We start from the raw sequence: 19,641 nt of genomic DNA on the forward strand, positions 1-19,641 counted from the left end.
ACTGAGCCTGTGGGAGGACCTGAAACCAGAATTCAACATAGGCGAGACAGTGTCCTTCAAGGCCAGTAAGGGGTGGTTTGAACGTTTCAAACATCGTGGGAGTCTACACAACCTCAAGGTTAGTGGGGAGGCAGCGAGTTCGGATCAACCGCTGCAAACGCCTTCAAGCCTTTGCTTAAAGAGCGCATCGAGGAAGGAGGTTATTCAGCCAAGCAGGTTCTAAACTTTGACGAGACAGGCCTGTATTGGAAGAAGATGTCATCGAGAACGTTTATAGCAAAGGAGGAGAAGTCGGCACCAGGATTCAAGGCATCTAAAGACAGGTTAACATTATTGGTGGGGGGGAATGCCGCTGGTGATCTTAAGCTTAAACCATGCCTTATTTACCATTCCCAAAACCCAAGAGCTCTGTCTGGCTATATTAAGGAATATTTGCCCGTAGTATGGAAGGCAAACAAAAGGGTGGATGACGACTGTTATCATGCAAAGTTACGTGACAGGATACCTCTCCAAATTCCTAAAAGAATATGCTGCCCAAAACAACATTGCTAACAGATTTCTCTTGCTGTGTGACAACGCCCCAGCCACCCAGAGAGCATGAATGACTGGGCAGATAATATTGAGGTCATGTTTATGCCCCAAACACAACTGCCCTCATCCAGCCGATGGACCAAGGAGTCATCGCTACTTTCAAGGCCTATTACCAGCGGCGCACCATGAAACAGCTGTTGGCCTGCATTGACACCCTGACAAGCCGACCATGAAACAATTTTGGAAGGATTATAACATTAAAAAGGGGATCGACAACATCGACGAGTCATGGAAGGAGGTGTCCAAGTCGGCAATGAATGGATGTTGGCGTAATTTGTGGCCTGAGTGCGTGGAACGTAAACAGGAAGTCCCTGTCGATGTTACAGCAGTAAGGAAAGACATCGTTCATATCTCCCATAAGGCAGGCTTCAATGAGGTGGACGAGAATGACGTACAAGAACTGCTGGACAGTCATTCTGAGCCTCTCTCCAACGACGACCTCATGGAGTTGGAGAAACAAAATACTTTGGAGGAAATGGAGGAGGACAAGGAGCCTGAAAGAACCCTCTCCGTCAAGATTTTCGAGGAGATTTTAATCATATTAACCAGGCCATACATCTTCTCCAGGAGAATGACCCCAACCCAAACCGAAGTAATGGCGTGACTAATGCTATAGAAAATGACATGAAAGTGTATAAAGAACTATTTGAGGCAAAGAAAAGGATGGCAAAACAGACAGTCATCTCATCTTTCTTCAAACCACTCACCGCCCAAGCAACCCCATCCACATCCCAAGCAACCCCATCTACCGATCAAGCAACTCCATCCACCTCCCAAGCTACCCCATCCACCTCAAAAGCAATCCCATCTACTTCCATAGGAGTCATCTCGTCGTACTTCAAAGTTCGTCCTGCTACCTCGAAAAAAACTCCACCCACTTCCAAAACAACTCCATCCACCTCCAAAACAACTCCACCCACATCCAATCTATCCTTCACATCCACCGTAACCTTGAGTGACGATGAGGAGAGCCTGGATGACCCACCCCCACTGGAAAACGTATTCTCTCAAGAATTTGAAGGGTTTGAAGCAGCTGACCGAGTTTGGGTCGGTGTGGGCATGATGAGATTTAATCCTCCAAGGCCCTGTGTCCCTCGGGGCACAAAACAACACACTACGCATATCACATCCACTCCTCAAGGTAAGTACTACCAATTCTAAAGGTGTAAATAACAACTAACAACATAGAAAGTGTCGTTTATTTACGCATCGCGAAATACATGTATGTAGTTGATAATTTCAAATCCCTCAGTTAGCGATCGTTTCGGTTAGCGATCTGTTTTTGGGAAACGTAACCCTATCGTTAACCAAGGGATACCTGTATTACGATAATACTGGTATTGCCAGTAATATGGTAATAGAAGAGTACAGTGGCAGCTGCAAGAAGGGAGATGACAGAGCTTTGTATAAGACCAAATGTGCGGCTGTTTGATTACCAGATATTTTCACCACTAATAAGCCTTTGATGTTAATGTAAGTTTAAAAATGAAAAACTACAGAAAGAATGCTGCAGAATGTTATTCTGATGACCATGGCAGCACACGTCACAACTAGCGGAGTAGGAAGGGGGACACCAGAGACCCTTTGTTTACAACCACTTGTGTGGACATTTGATTATCATGTATTTTTTTTAGTACTAAATCAAACTTTAGCATTCAAGTATTGAAAAGTTTGAGTATTTAGACGTTCGAGTATTGAGTCTACACTATATATATATATATATATATATATATATATATATATATATATATATATATATATATATATATATATATGCACCTAACCCTCCGTTATCGCGCTTACGGGTTATCGCGCACTTATGAAAATCTGCAAAATTCAGTTTTAGCGCATCTGGAAAGTCGTTATCGCACACCAGTAGTAGTAGTAGTAGTAGTAGTAGAAATAGTAGTAATACCCATATCCCAACCACACATCAACTAATGTTTAGATGGGGCAGGAGGAGGAAGAGGTGGAGGGGGAGAAAGATTATGATCATGAGGAGGAGGAGGAGCCAGCAGCCAATCATCGCTGTGTATTCACATCACATGATTTGAATAAGGAGCTGATTGGTTCTGGTCACTTTGCTCACCACCACCACCACCACCACCATTACCACCACCACCACCACCAACACCAGGGCCACCACCAATACCACCACCGCCACTGCCACCACTACCCCTCAGTCTCACACATGGTATTTTGTTGTTTAGAGCTGTTTGTTTAGGAATTTTTTTGGGTTGAGGCACCAATTTATTTATTTCCTATTTATTCTTCACTTCTATTATCGCGTTTTCCGCTTTCGCGCGTTTTTTAGGCACCAATTTCGCGTGATAGCGTAGTGTTAGTGTGTGTGTGTGTATATATATATATACAGTAATACTCCACTTAACGAACAGGATAAGGGGTATCAAAGCTGTTCGTGGAGCGAAAATTCGTTAAGCGAACGTAATTTTCCCATAGAAAATAATAGGAATAGGGAGGGATGCGTTCTGGGCTGGTCCCCAACATACCACATGGGTTAAAAAAAAAAAAAAAAATTATATATACGTTTGGCAGCATATTGGGCCACCGGTGTACCACTACTTTTATGATGTCATATGAGTCATTGGAAGTTAGAGGAGCTACGTACAAATTCTCTCACATTCTCGCATTTATGTTCACAAAACAACATTTCTATTAGCTTTTTACAAACCTTGCCCCCAAGAAAGGATTGTTTTGTAATGCATAAAGTGAAATCTTACATGGAATACCAAAAAATAAAGCAGAGATGAAATGAGCCACAGGCAGGCGGAGACTCTGCGACTCGGCCGCTTCTTCTTCTTCTTGTGACCCTTTTAGCCTGCATGTTGTCTTTCACCATGATATTTATTTCCACTCCTCTATTGCCTGCTATAATGGATATCATATCTTAGTGTTCATATATGCTCATGCCATGAGGATAAGCTTGACTCCGTGGCACTGAGTGATAGTGAATTATTAATGAAATACCGCGGTATTTCATTAGTAATTCACTATCACTCAGTGCCACGGAGTCAAGGTTATCCTTGTGCCATGAGCGTATATGAATACTAAGATATGATATCCATTATAGCAGGCAAGAGAAGAGTGAAAACATAAACATCATGATGAAAGTAACATGCAAGCAAAAGGGTCACAAGAAGAAGAAGCGGCCGAGTGGCTGCGAGTCTCCCACTTTGTCTGTGACTCATCTCATTTCTGCTTTATTTTTTGGTATTCCATGTAGGATTTCACATTATGCATTACAAAACAATCCTTTCTTGGGGGCAAGGTTTGTAAAAATCTAATAGAAATGTTGTTTTGTGAACATAAATGCATATAAAAGACAGTAACACCACCTGGCGAGGTGGTGTACCCAGCAACCTCAGAGCAATCTGATAGCAACCTTGTCACTGTCCCTCCAAGCGTTCATGGATGCCATTTTGCTGCAAGAGGTTGATCTGACGTTGTTAAAGAATCTTGGATCCAGCTCCAGGAGTGCTAGAGAGAGGCGGGGAGCCAGCCAATCACAGTGAAACTACCACGTTCTGTCCCTCACCCGGCAAATTCAAACCCAGAAAATTCGCTAAAACGGATGTGGTTGTATGTTATGCAGACTTTTTGGTCTAATTTTATATAGTACGTTAAACCGGAAATTCGTTAAACGAATGTTCGTTAAGCGGAGTATTACTGTATATATATCACTTAACCCTCGGCTATTGCGCCCAATTGGGGCCGAAATAGCCGCGCCACAGCCGAAAACCCGATAGCCGAATTGATCTTGGCGGGAAGGCGGTTTTGGCCAATGAGCGCTCAGATATTCCATGACGTCATGGCGGGGCGCGCGATAGCAGGCATCTGAGGTCGCGATAATGAAATTTTAACAGCTTTTCATGGGTGTGCGATAGCAATAAAACGCGATAGTCAAGTCACGATAGCCAGTGTTGACTGTATATATATATATATATATATATATATATATATATATATATATATATATATATATATATATATATATATATATATATATATATATATATATATATATATATATATATATATATATATATATATATATATATAGTACAGGAGAGGAAGACCCACAAAGAGTTATCTTCATTATATCCACTTCACATAGCGTTTTGGGAAAGTACATATCCCATCTTCAGGTGTACAACAAAACACTGTAAAACAACACGTAAAACTTTAAAATATGACCAGACGCAGTGGTCCTGCTACTAGTTCCTCCAACAGGTAAGTGGAAAGGAGACTGGCTTACCTGTTGGAGGAACTAGTAGCAGGACCAGCCTGGTCATATTTTAAAGTTTTATGTGTGGTTTTACAGTGTTTTGTTGTACACCTGAAGATGGGATATGTACTTTCCCGAAACGTTGTCTGAAGTGGATATAATGAAGATAACCGTCATTTTATGGGTCTTCTCTCTTCTGTACCATGTGCGCTATAGGCGCCCTGTTTTTCAAGTCATACTATATATATATATATATATATATATATATATATATATATATATATATATATATATATATTACAGGAGAGGGAAGACCCACAAAAGGACGGTTATCTTCATTATATCCACTTCATGCAACGTTTTGGGAAAGTACATATCTCATCTTCAGGTGTACAACAAAACGCTGTAAAACAACACATAAAACTTTAAAATATGACCAGACGCAGTGGTCTTGCTACTAGTTCCTCCAACAGGTAAGTGGGAAGGGAGACTGGCTTACCTGTTGGAGGAACTAGTAGCAGGACCACTACGTCTGGTCATATTTTAAAGTTTTACGTGTGGTTTTACAGTGTTTTGTTGTACACCTGAAGATGGGATATGTACTTTCCCGAAACGTTGTGTGAAGTGGATATAATGAAGATAACCGTCATTTTATGGGTCTTCTCTCTCCTGTACCATGTGCGCTATAGATGCCCTGTTTTTCAAGTCATACTATATATATATATATATATATATATATATATATATATATATATATATATATATATATATATATATATACATTGGTACCTTGAGATATGAGCTGCCTGAGATACGAGTTTTTAGAGACATGAGCTGCCTGAGATACAAGTTTTTAGAGACATGAGCTGTGATTTGGCTTTTTTTTTTTTTGAGATAGAAGCAAAATTTTGAGATACGAGTCATGCTTGGGGATGTTGCCGCTATAGTCGGCTGCTTGGCACATCAGTCCAGCCTCAGCTGAGGTAGTATCTACGTGTTTCCCTATGGATCTCATGCACTGTGATTGTTCTTTCATCATTTTCACACTATTTACTGACATTTTTCTTGTCTTAAGGAAAATGCAGTTTAAATCTATGTTTAATGTTTACATGTGAATAGTGCCTGCATCCTTTCCTCCCTCCCTCCTACTCCTCTACCATTTACCACCATTAGCTGAAAATGTCTGTCTCCAAGATAAGAACACTAAATAAACTTTTGCTTTATTTTACATATTTTCCTGCATTAATAAAGTATGCATGTGTACGTAACTGAAAAGGCAAACAAATTTCTCCTATATCCACCTACCACCTCCACCGACAATTATCACAGATGGGGAGAAACAATGTACACAAACCTCTATGGCTACAGCAGCACAGCCCCTCTCTCTCTCTCTCCTACTTAAAACTTCATTTATTTAATGAATAATGTTTACCGGATCATCAACAAGCTCTTCTGTGATTATTAGAGCATCCAGTCTTCTGAGAGAGGACGGCTCGTCTCCGGCTGCGGACGAGAAGAAGGAAAATACCTATGGTGTTACAGGGCCCGGGTACCTCTGAGTTAGTGTCCTGTTGATGTCCTACTGTCGCATAGTGTTGAAAGTGAGGGATATGGAGTGTGGTCCCTGAGAGGAGAGTGTGGGCAGTGATTGTTTTGGCCGTAATCAGCTGACGATAACAAAAATGGCGTCTAGACAAGCCAAAAGGACTGGAAAAATTAAATATGGATGCAAGAATTCAGGCACTGGAAAGTAAGTTCCTAAATATTTTGTCCATAGAAGAAAAACTGGATAGAGTTATAGCCGAGAATGATTCGTTCAAAAAAGAGATCTATTTGTTAACGATAGCGAAAAAAGAGCTATTGAAGGAAAAAGTAGAGATGGAGAAAGAAAACCAACAACTAAGGAAACAACGTGAAGAGATGAAGGCTAAACTCCTGGAAATGGAGATGAAAATATCCGAAGGGGACTTGAGGAAGGAGGAATGCCTTAATCTAATTGATACCAGGATGAAAGAAGTGAACCATGAACATCAGGAGGTACAAAGGTCCTTTAGGGAGATAGTGAAAAAGCAGGAAGAGGAAAATAAAGGGATTACGCAGAGGAAATGGTAAAGGCACTAAAGGAAAATGAGTATGTGGTGAGAGATATTGCTGAAAAGAAAAATGTGTGATCATAATAGGATTGAGGGAAGAAACTAACAGGAACTGGCAGGACAGGAGGGATAAGGAAAATGACAGGATTAAGTCTTTACTGAACAAGATCTCTGTGGAAGAAGAGGACCTATATGCTGAGGTAGAAGAAAGTGTGAGATTGGGAGCTTTTGAGGAAGGCAAGAATAGACCATTAAAATTGAAATTAAAGTCTCAGGTGGCAGCTGAGGCCTTGTTGAGGAGGGCTTGGAAACTTAAGGACTCTGAGGAAACCAAAACAATTTACATAAGAAGAAATATGTCACAGGATGAGCGAATGAAAATGAAAGAGCTTGTAACTGAAGTGAAGGAGAGGAATGACGAAAGAACAGAGGAGGAAAAGACCAAGTTTTTTTGGAGGATGAGAAATGGGAGGCTAAAGAAGTGGTGGATAAAACAGACAGAATAGACATTACATGGAAGAATGAGACTAGGAATGGAATACAAGTGACTTACACAAATATAGATGAATTTCTGTCTAAGAGGCTAGAATGTATGGATTATCTAAGAAATAACGAACCGGACATAATGTGTGTAGTGGAAACAAAGCTAAGGCCCGAAATAAAGCTAGACTGGTTTGTTGTAAAACACTACAAAGTATGGAGAAATGATAGAAAAATAAAGGAGGTGGTGGTATAATGGTTCTTACAAAGGTAGATCTGATAGTGAAGGAGGTGAACTATAGTAAGAAAAATGAGGAAGTGATAAGTATGCTTATAACAGATGGCAAGAGGGACATTAATATTATAACAGTATACATACCACCCAGAACCAGTGCTTGGGAATATGAACAGTACCAAATGGTGATGAGAAATACTCTAGACAGAATGAAGCAAGAACTCATCAGAAAGGATAGAGTGATGATAGTTGGAGACTTTAATTGCAAAGAAATAGTGTGGGAAGACTACGAAGTGGTGAACGGTGGTGAGTGGGCAGAGGAATTGTTAAAGGTAGCAACAAATAACTTGATGACACAGTGGGTGAGATCACCAACAAGGTGCAGGGGACAAGATGTTGCAGCAAGGTTGGATTTGGTATTTACCAGGGCATCTCTCTAAAGAGGAAATTGAACATGAATGTCCCTTGGGAGAAGCGATCATGATGTCCTAAGCTTTGAGCTGGATACGGAATTAAGCACGAATAAGATTGTGGAACGCAGGAGGAAAAATTAAATTATATTAGGGCAAATTATAACCATATAAGGGAGTTCTTTAATGAAATTGACTGGTCCGTGGTATACCAGGAAAGGGATATGCAATTGAAATATGATAAATTTATGGATTTGTATAACTCTGCTGTGAAAAGTTTGTGCCATATCACAGAAAGAGGACTTTAAATAATAAACAGTGGTTTAATAGAAATTGTGAAGAAGCAAAAAGAACAAAGAAAAGGCATGGAAGAAACTTAAGAAAAACAGTGATGTATTATCAAGAGAAGTTTACAAAACAGCAAGGAATAGATATGTTGAAGTAAGGAGAACAGCACAGAAGGAATATGAACAGAGGGTGGTGGAAAACTGTGATAGTGACCCAAAATGTTTTACAAATTCATAAATGGAAAACTAAATATAAGGAGGCAATAGAAAAGGTAAAAATGGGAAGAAGTATATGAGGATGCTGGAGATATAGCTGAAATTTTGAACGACAACTTTTGCAAAGTGTTTACAAAGGAGGAGCATTTTATGGGAGGAAGGCCTACGGAAATAAAGCAAATGCAGGACATCATGGTTACTAAGGAAGATGTAAGGAAAATTATAAGCAATCTGGATATTAATAAATCAATGGGGCCTGATGGCATATCTGGGAGGTTGCTAAATGAATGTAAGGATCAATTGTTGAACCCCATATTTGATATTGTGGAAACCTCCATACGAACAGGATTAGTCCCGAAAGAGTGGAAAAGAGCTGACATTGTGCCTATATATAAGAATGGTAGTAGAATGGAACCGCTAAATTATAGACCAGTATCGTTGACTAGTATATTGTGCAAGGTATGTGAAGAAGTAATTAAAGCTAAGTGGAGTGAGTATCTAGAAAGTGAAAACATTCTGAGTGAAAGACAGTTTGGTTTCAGAAAAGGAAGATCGTGCATATCCAATTTATTATGTTTTTATTCAAGAGTGACTGACATACTACAACATAGAGAGGGATGGGTGGATGCTATCTACCTGGACTTGAGAAAGGCCTTTGATAAAGTACCACACAATAGACTGATGTGGAAACTAAAGAAGATTGGAGGAGTAAATGATAAACTAGCAAAATGGATGGAAAATTACTTAATGGGAAGAGAAATGAGAACAGTGGTGAGAGGAAGGAAGTCCGAGTGGAAGAAGGTAACCAGTGGAGTTCCACAAGGGTCAGTGCTGGGTCCCATCATGTTTTTGATTTATGTTAATGATATGCCAGTAGGAATTGACAGTTACATGAACATGTTTGTGGACGATACTAAAATTATGAGGAGAGTAAAGAATGTGGAAGATTGTAACAAGTTACAGGAAGATCTTGATAAAATATATGAGTGGAGTAAGGAGTGGCAGATGGAATTTAATATAGACAAGACCCATGTTATGAAAATGGGAAGAAGTAGATACAGACCAAACAGGGATTACAGGCTGGGTGATGAGAAAATTAAAGAGACCAATGAGGAGAAAGACTTAGGAGTAACCGTGCAAAACACCTTGTCACCGGAGAAACACATTAACAAGATTTTTTGGAAAACATATAACATGCTTCAAAATATTGGCCTTGCATTCCACTACCTAGATGAAGGAATGATGAAGAAGATATTATGTACCTTAATAAGACCCCAGTTAGAATATGCAGCATGTGTCTGGTCACCGCATATGAAGAAAAATGTGAAGAAGGTGGAAAGGGTACAGAGGCTGGCAACAAGGATGGTACCAGGACTCAGGAGTTAGACTATGAGGAAAGACTGAGGAAGCTGGGGCTGACCACATTAGAAGAGAGAAGAACAAGAGGAGACATGATAACTATGTATAAATTGGTGAACAAGATTGACATACTGGACAGAGAGTTGATAAAGGTGACCACAAGTAATCATCTCCGAGGACATGGAAAAAGCTAATAAAGACATCTGTCTAAATGACGTGAGAAAATACAGTTTCCCGCATCGTAGCATTGATAAGTGGAATAAACTGAGCAGTGATGTCGTTGATGCGGTGTGTGTCAATCAGATGAAAGAGAGATATGACAGGAATGGACAAGGAGACAGGTCACAGAGAGCTTAGCTTGGGCCCTGTAATACACAAATAGGTAAATACAAATAGGTAAATACATTTGTACACTCCAGCTGAATGACAGTCCCAAGTGAGGGTTGGGAATGCGGTAGGGTAACAAACCGTGGAACGCACCTTCCAAGATAAATATACTTTACAAGAGTAGTTCATCTATATATATTATCATTTTTTGTTTTATTATGTTTCCTTGCAATAATTATTATTTATAAATAAATTTTTCTTACCTGGAGACAGGAAAAAAGAAAGAAAAAAAAAAAAATAAAAACAATCTTCTCTCAGGATCAGTTTCTCATCATCCACTTAGTCCATTTCGTTGATCAATTTATAAACTTATATCAGATCCTCTCTTCCTTCTCTGTTCCAGGGTTGGTAGATCCATAGCCTTTAGTCTCTCCTCATATGTCATCCCTTCAAATTCTGGAACCATTCTTGTAGCCATTTTTTGTACTCTCTCCAACTTCCTTATGTGTTTCTTTTTATGGGGAGTCCACACTACTCCTGCATATTCTAATCTGGATCTTATTATAGTACTTATCAATTTCTTTATCATTTCTTTGTCCATGTAGTGAAATGCTAATCCAATATTCCTTAGCAAATTATGTCTCTGAAAATTCTATCAATATGGCTTACCGGTTGATTGTTTTCTTCTATCGTCACTCCTCAGTCCTTTTCCTTCTTTACTTTCTCCAGTTCTACTCCACTTCCCATCTTATAGATTCCCATGGATCGTCTTTCACTCTTTCCTATTTCCATGACATGGCTTTTGTCCACATTGAATTCCATTTCCCACTTTTTACTCCATTCCCAGATCTTATTTAGGTCTTCCTGCAGTATTTCACAATCCTCTTTTTGCTTTATAACTCTGCACAGTTTCGTATCGTCCGCAAACAGATTTATGTAGCTGTTCATTCCTTCTGGCATGTCATTTATATATATGAGGAAAAGTATTGGCGCTAATGCTGATCCCTACGGCACTCTGCTTTCTACTGCTCTCCACTTGGACTTCATATCTTTAACTACCATCCTTATTTCTCTCCCCCTCAAATAATTTTTCATCCATCTCAACGTGCTTCCTTTTAAGCCACGCTTCTCCTCTTAACTTCCACTTTATCAAACGCCTTTTTTTAAATCCAAATAAATACAGTCAACCCATCCCTCTCTCTCTCTTGAACTCTATCAACTATTCTAGAGTAGAAACTCAGTAAATTAGTTACACATGACCATCTTTTTCTAAAACCAAATTGGCTATTTGATACTAATTTGTTGTCTTCAAGGAACTCAATCCATTGTTTCTTTATTATTCTTTCACACATCTTGCATCTTACACTAGTTAGTGATACCGGTCTGTAATTTAAAGATTCTTCCTTCCTTCCGCTCTTATTTATGGGAATCACCTCAGCTCTTTTCCATTCTACTGGTACTGTTCCATTTTCTATTGAGCATTTTATGATGTTGTATATAGGACTTGCTAGTTCTTCTCTACTTTTTTTTAATATTCTGCCAGAGACTTCATCCGGTCCCATTGCCTTCTCCTCATCTAATTCCGTCATCAACTCTTTTATTTCAAGCTTGGTTATTTTAATCTCTTTCATATAGACAGTCTCTCTATTACCCTGTGGTCTTTAACCTTTCTATTGTTTCTTTTTGCCTTATTTTTCCATTTATGAATCTGTAGAACAATTTTGGTTGTTCCTTACATTTTTCAACAATGTCCTTTAAATAGTTCCTTTCTTCTTCCTTTCTCACCTTAGCATATTCATTTCTTGCTGTTTTGAAGTGTGTATTTACCTATTTGTATTTACCTATTTGTGATTACAGGGCCTGAGTCGTAGCTCTCTATGTCCTTTCTCTTTGTCCACACTTGTCCAATTTTTCCTTCATTTGACTGACACTCGCCGCACACACCACATCCACGCTCAGTTTGTTCCATGCATCAATGCTCCGATACGGGAAGCTATACTTCTTGATGTCGCTCGTGCAGGAGTCCTTCAATATTTTCTTTGGGTGTCCTCTTAGGTAACTACTGGATGCCATCGTGATAAGGTTCTCCTATCCAATATGTCCACTCCATGTACTATTTTGAACATTGTTATCATATCCCCTCTGACTCTTCTTTCTTCCAACACGCTTAATTCCAGCCTATTTAACCTCTCTTCATACGGTACCTCCTTAAAGTCTGGTATCATTCTTGTTGCTAACCTCTGCACTCTTTCCAGTTTCTTGACATGTTTCTTCATGTACGAGTATGGTGATCAAATTACTGATGCATATTCCAACTGTGGCCTAATCAGGGTGGTCAATATCTTCTTTATCATGTTCCCGTCCAAGTAATTAAATGCCCATCCTATACTTTGGAGCATGCTGTACGTTTTTCCAAATATTCTATTAATGTGCTTTTCTGCAGACAGATTACTCTGTACAGTCACTCCCAAGTCTTTTTCTTCACTGACTTCAATTACAGTCTTCTCCCCCAGCTGGTAGTCATTAAATTGTCTATATTTACTTCTAACCATTCTCATTACACAGCTTTTGTTGGTTTTGAATTCCATTTGCCATGTCCTGCTCCATTCATATATTTTGTCCAAGTCCTTCTGCAGTATATTACAGTTATGCATATTCCTCACTCTCCTCATAATCTTTGCATCATCTGCAAACATATTCATATAACTTCTCACTCCCTCTGGCATGTCATTTATATAGATCAGGAACATGATGGGACCAAGCACCGAACCTTGGGGAACTCCACTGGTTACCTTCCTCCACTCTGACTTCACTCCCTTCACTACCGTCCTCATTTCTCTTCCTGTCAAATAATTTCTCATCCACTCCGTCAGATTTCCCCTGATTCCTCCGATACTACTTAATTTCCACATCAATCTGTTATGTGGTACTTTATCAAATGCTTTTTTTAAGTCTAGGTATACACAATCAACCCATCCATCCCTCTCTTGTAAAATATCGACCACTCTTGAGTAGAAACAAAGCAAATTTGATACACACGATTTCCCTTTTTCTAAAGCCAAACTGTTTCTCACTTAGTATTTTTTTGTTTTCCAGGAACTCACACCACTTGCATTTGATCACTTCTTCACATATCTTACACATAATGCTGGTCAAAGAAACAGGTATATAATTCAATGTTTCTATGCGACATCCACTTTTGTAGATTGGTACTACATTTGCCCTTTTCCATTCTACTAGCACCTGTCCCGTGTTGATAGATGTTCTTGTTAAATCTAAAATTGGATCTAGCAACTGCTCTTGACATTCTTTTAACACTCTTCCAGACACACCATCTGGTCCCATTGCCTTGTTAACATCTAACTGACTCAAAACTTTTGCAATGTCACTCTTTGTTACTATAATTTCTTGCATCCATCTTGTCACAGGTAACATCCGTCAATTGAATTGTGTTTCTTCTGTGAATACTTTGCAGAAATTTTCATTAAATTTTTCAACAATTACACTTGTATCTTCATATATATAATCTCCAACCTTTAATTTATAAACTGTTTCTTTTTTCTGTAATTTACCATTAATGAATTTATAAAACATTTTGGGATCACTTTCACAATGCTCCACTATTCTCTGTTCAAATTCTTGTTGTGCCCTTCTTCTCACTTGAACATATTTATTTCTTGCATTCCTATATGCTTCTCTCTCCACTTCCTCATTATTTCTCTTGTATTTTTCCCATGCCTTTTCCTTCTCCCTTTTTGCCTTGTCACAGGTTTTGTTAAACCATTGATCTCCCTTTAAGATTTTCTTAGTATATATTGGCACAAAGTTCTCTGCGGCCTCACTATATATTTCCATAAATTTTTCATATTTTAACTGCATGTTTGTTTCCTGGTACATTTCGGACCAATCCACATTTCCAAAGTAATTTCTCAACTCCTTATATCTTCCTTTAGCATAATTTAGGCATTCCTCCTTGTATCCAACTTCATTATCTTTGCTGTACCCCACCTTTACCTCAAATTTCAATAATTCATGATCACTCTTCCCCAAAAGACACTCATGCTCAATCTCATTTTCTAGATTTACTCCCTTTGTGAATATCAAGTCCAGTCTCGATGGGGCATCACCCCTCCTTCCCCTTGTTGGATGCCTCACCCACTGTGTCATCAAATTTCCTACTGCATAATTTAATAGCTGCTCACCCCATTCTCCACCATTCCCCACTTCAAATTCCTCCCAATTGACATCTTTACAGTTGAAATCTCCAACTATAACCATTTTTGCTTTCTTTGCAGCTTCATTTCTCATTCTTTCCAATGTGCTTTCCACCACACTATTATACTGATCATTTGACCATGCACTTGTTTTTGGTGGTACATACACAGTTACAATATTGATATCTTGCCTTCCATCAGTCACCACCACACTCACCATTTCCTCCTTGTCTCCTCCAAGGCACACATTTTGCACTATTAAGTCTTTTCTTGTTAACATAATTATTCAATTATTCCACCTCCACTTTTATTCACTCTATTTTTTCTCTACATTCTATAATTTCCCCCTCCAAACCAATCTATTTGTATATTCGGTCTCAATTTAGTCTCCACTATACACATAATATCTGGTTTATCCCTTATCAGATGGTCCATACACTCTAATCTTTTTTGATAGGAAGCCGTCTATGTTAGTATATGATACTCTTATGTCTTTATTCCTTATTTGCTCCTTTGCCTGGTCTTTTACTCCCTCTCTTTTGTCCACCACTTCCACACTTTGTCGTCTCTTATTTTCCAAAAAACTTCTTTTCTTCTGTTCTTGCCTCATTCCTCTCTCTCACCTCTGTCACCATTTCTCTCATCTTAGCTCTTTCCTCCTGCAACATATTTCTTCTTACATAAATCATGTTTGTCTCTTGAGAATTTTTCAGCTTCCATGCATGTGTGTGTGTGTGTGTGTGTGTGTGTGTGTGTGTGTGTGTGTGTGTGTGTGTGTGTATATATATATATATATATATATATATATATATATATATATATATATATATATATATATATATATATATATATATATATATATATTACATAACCAGTTGTCTCAATCAGGACATAGAAAAGATGCTGGTGCATGATAAACAAGGCCTTTGTAAACCAGTAAGATTATACAAAATGATAATAATACATAAGGCTTATACACTAATTAAGATTTGCTATGCAAGAAGCCTTAATACATACAGCAGAGAGCTTCCACTTGTCATAAAGTTCTTGAACAGTGCCACCAATCACACTGATGTTGTTAGGGGTGAGCAGCAAGAAACCACCATTCACTGAAACCTTTCCATTTAGACGAACTTTGGTTCCAGGTGCTGTTTTTAAACTGTGGGAAGATTTTTCTGCTAATAAATATGCAATAAAATAGGTGTGGTTCAAAAGTACCACTACAGAGCCAAAACATGTATAAAACGATAACTTACAATGAATTGCAATATTCAAAAAGCTTTGGTCAATAGGTTTTTATTTTGAGTTCATCATAATTATCATATGACATCCTTAAGAGAAATTTTTTTTATCTGAAATGAAACTAAGACAAGAGACAAAGTCTATGAAATCTTCATTGCAATATGTAAGTGACAGAAAATTCATGTCAATGCTTATTATGATCATGAGCATCTAACCTGAGGGTCTTGATATTCTGCACCTCAAGTCCCTGCACTATATTACATCCATCAGTAAGGGAAACTCTCAGCATCCTAGGAGCACCACCAGACTCCTCAAATGCCTTGGGTGCAGAAACATTTCTCATCTTGGCAACTTGAAGTACCAAGGGGACTGGCAACTGAAAAAAGAAAACTCAGTGAGGATTATTTGAGCTTCAAGAAATTCTGAACACTTTGCTACACTACATGAAAAAAGTGCAAAACACTTTGATGGTTTGAGGGATATTCACTGGTATATGAATTTAGGAAAATTTTTGCTCTTTGCCTAAGGTGAAAAATGAGACAGGAAAGTGCTAGATTTGTTGACAATTTTGAGTCACTCAGCAATGAAATTTTATGCTACATGATTTCCCTTGTCCTACACAAGTGTGACTGAATCAATGTAAAATCAACTTATTGCATGTAGGGTGCAGGTTGCAGCACTTTGTGGTGCCACCTGTAATAATATGAGGTTGTTAAATTGAAACTATAGTAAAACTAAATTGTACTGACCCACAGGGTGAGGCCAATAATCTGTGCGACGCTGCCATATCTCTCATTACTTCAAGAAAAACAGAATAGCAGTTCTCTATTAAATTTAATGCATCACTTCACTGAAAAAAAGGTGGGGGGGCGGGACAAGAGACATGGAGATTTCTGCAGGTGATTATGCCGTAAGCAAATTAAATGCAATAAAGGTGCTGTTCTTAGAAGTGAAAATGAGACTGATAATTTACAGAATACTTAATATTATGTTCTCTTGAGATACCCAGTCTAATGTAATGAGTGATAAAAAGAAATATATATGAGACAGTATTTTACATCAGTTATTGTCCCAAGTTCACTTATTTATTGAAGACCATTCATTAGTTGAAGAGACTTTGTTTTCCTTAGTCTGTCTAAACAACACACAGTAAGATGGGGATGCATCAGTGTGTCCTTCCGTCGTGGAGACCAGATGAGACGTGAGTAGATTTCCATGTGCATGGTGACCTGACTCCTCTTCTCCCAGGGAAAATCCTGCCTCGGCTCGAGTGGCAATGTTGCCTGACCTGATATGCCACATAGTCATATATATACATGAAATACCTTAATTTGATTTGGAATATATATAATAGTTATTTGTATCACCTGATATTTAACTAAATAGTCAGAATATTCTTAGAATGCTGTTTATTGATAATTCTATGATTAGAGAACTGTGAGTAGTATATGGTGAATGTTTTGGTTGGAGGTCTGGCAGGATAGTGAACAACACCCTACGGATCAGTACTATTTAGTTTAACTATAGCTACACTGGTTATGGACTGCCTCCAGTGCATACTGCTGCAAGGAGGGCAGGCATTTTGTCCAGGAAGCCTCAGTTCCTGGCTGGCTCTTATCATGTCTGAATGGCAGGCTTTAGTTATTCCTATATTCTTTATACCTAACTGTCTATGTACTGCATTACAAAGTGTGGTGCACCCTGATGTATAAGTTTTGGGTCATGGAGCTGCGCCGTCTCTACTTTGGTTTGTGATTCAGGGGTTGAGGCCTTTTAGTTGTCTTGTCGAATTGAGAGTCACCACCTACATAGCAGGACACCATACCACCACACCCTTACCAATCAATCAATTCCACGAAAGTGCACAGTGCCGTGTGATACACTGTAATTGTGCTTTTACTTCACCAATCATGATGTAAAAGTAGTGCAATATGTTTTACCATCCCTCAAAATGAAATATACCATCCAGTCTTCTCATTTATTGTTTCATAAAGAATTATCATTATATTGTTCAAAATAGAACATAGAGGATGCAATATAGATAAAAACTTACAGAATTTTTTTTCCCCTTCATCAAATCTTCACTGAGAGAACCAGCACCAACATCTTTTAGATCACTCTGAAATTTAAAGAATATTATCTTGAGTGCATACCTTCAACAATATAACATACCTATACACCACTGCACCAATCTCACATTTTATACACAAACAGTTACTGATGATACTCACATTAAGTATTTCATTTGTAGCTTGTTGAATATTAAAGTTGCTGCCTTCCAATAAGTTTTCAATGCCCTCTTGATCTAAACTCCTGAAAAAAAAAAAAAAAAAAAAAAATACACATCAAACATTTTTTTTCATATCATTGACCATAGCTACATTATTTCTTTTTCATTTCTTTTCTTTAACAATGTTGGTTTCTTGAGCATTACAAAAGAGGAAAAAGCCAATACTGGAGACAAATTTTATGGGAAACTGCAAAAGGTTTCATGATATAAATCAACACGAACTACACAAATCAATAAAATTAAGTACATAATGACTACAAGCAAATACTGATCAAAAGTTAAAAATACCACAAGAATTCTATAAAAGTTCAGGGGAAAGATGAGACAAGATCATACTACTTTTATGCTCTTAATATACCATTCCCTGAATGTACCAGTCCCTATTCAGAAAACACTATGTATCAGTCCCACTCCATACTTATCTAGTTCTGATACACCACTCCTTGCCTAAACGTAAGGTTCATTGATATTTTAGCATACCAATGAATTACAGGCCTAACTATATGCTTACTGATAATATGGAACCTGCTTACAAAAACTGTGTATCCTTGGTCCTAAGTGATGTGATAGGCTTACAAGTAAAACTTTCGTGTAACTCTTTCTTAGTTAATAATCTTTCAGGAATTAAATGACAGAATAGTATTCATATCCAAACTGTGCAATAACAAAGAATAATGGAAACTTGCTGCATGATACCTGTATTTATCTTAACTCAGTAACTACAGCATTCTGGGAATTCAAATTATAATGTTGGTGCCTTTAGACTAGGCAAGTGGTACACGTTTGATCTGGTGTATTCAAACAAACAGTACCTACATCAATCTATGAAAAAATCTGTGACTATCATTAGTGAATTGATGAGGAAGAAAGCCATCGAAAGGCACTAGTAAAAACTAAAACGCCCTGGAGCAAACCACCTCCCCCACTCAAAAAGATAAAATAAAACATGAGTAGCAAAGACAAAATATAGATGGCGAAGGCAAGAAACTACTCAATCTCTTCATTAGTAAGACCTTTGACTCTAACTTCTTTCCCTAATCAATCCTTCATTTTCTTCATACTTTCTCTTAAATCTATGAAGCCCTAATAACACCTCAGAATTGGAAGGAACAGATGTCATGCTCAATTTTCACTTCACAACACAATGCCCAGCAGCACCAGTTCTCTTACCATCCATCAGCTTTGAGCACTGATATCAACTCCTTGGCGGACACCATGTTTTGTCAATGATTTTGGTTATATTCTCGCTAAATTTCGGGAATAGCAAAACACAAACTGGCCTCATTGGCAAGTAAACAAACTTAAAGTTCAGTCTTATACCAGGGACTGTTTTCTCTCACCCCCCCCTCCCCCCCGCCCCTCTCTCTCTCTCTCTCTCTTCTAAGAAGCACGTCTTGAAATATGTAAATTTTCAATTTGCAAACTTGATAAGTTTGCATGAAAATAATTTCATTGCTAGCGGCAGGTCTATATATAATTTCCTTTTGTAAGTCTTCAATTTTATTTTCGTAGGCAAGGAGGCATGACGTCATAAAAGTGAAGCCAGTGCGCTATTGGTCTACTGCTGCTCCTACCCCCAAAACATTGTCGACCGCCCATTGAAAATACATGGGAACGCCCGAGTAACGCTTCTTATTTTCCGTCTTATGTC

The 19,641-nt window shown here is 38.3% G+C and overlaps 1 protein-coding gene across 2 annotated transcripts in view; it reads right to left on the bottom strand.

Annotated features, from left to right (window-relative positions):
• LOC123498682 (tudor domain-containing protein 3-like) overlaps positions 1–19,309 on the bottom strand; it is a 48,808-nt gene extending 29,499 nt beyond the window's left edge. For both annotated transcript variants that reach the window (XM_045246021.1, XM_045246022.1), the window contains exons 1-5: positions 19,161–19,309; positions 17,932–18,013; positions 17,754–17,819; positions 15,916–16,076; positions 15,476–15,617 (exon numbers count right to left, since the gene is read on the bottom strand). In XM_045246021.1, the coding sequence (XP_045101956.1) occupies positions 15,476–15,617; positions 15,916–16,076; positions 17,754–17,819; positions 17,932–18,013; positions 19,161–19,207 (498 nt within the window). In that variant the 5' untranslated portion in view covers positions 19,208–19,309. The remainder of the gene's footprint in view (positions 1–15,475; positions 15,618–15,915; positions 16,077–17,753; positions 17,820–17,931; positions 18,014–19,160) is intronic.
• Positions 19,310–19,641: the final 332 nt, after the last annotated feature.

This window comes from Portunus trituberculatus, chromosome 48 (genome assembly GCF_017591435.1).
Source record: "Portunus trituberculatus isolate SZX2019 chromosome 48, ASM1759143v1, whole genome shotgun sequence".
NCBI classification, from domain to species: Eukaryota; Metazoa; Arthropoda; class Malacostraca; order Decapoda; family Portunidae; genus Portunus; species Portunus trituberculatus.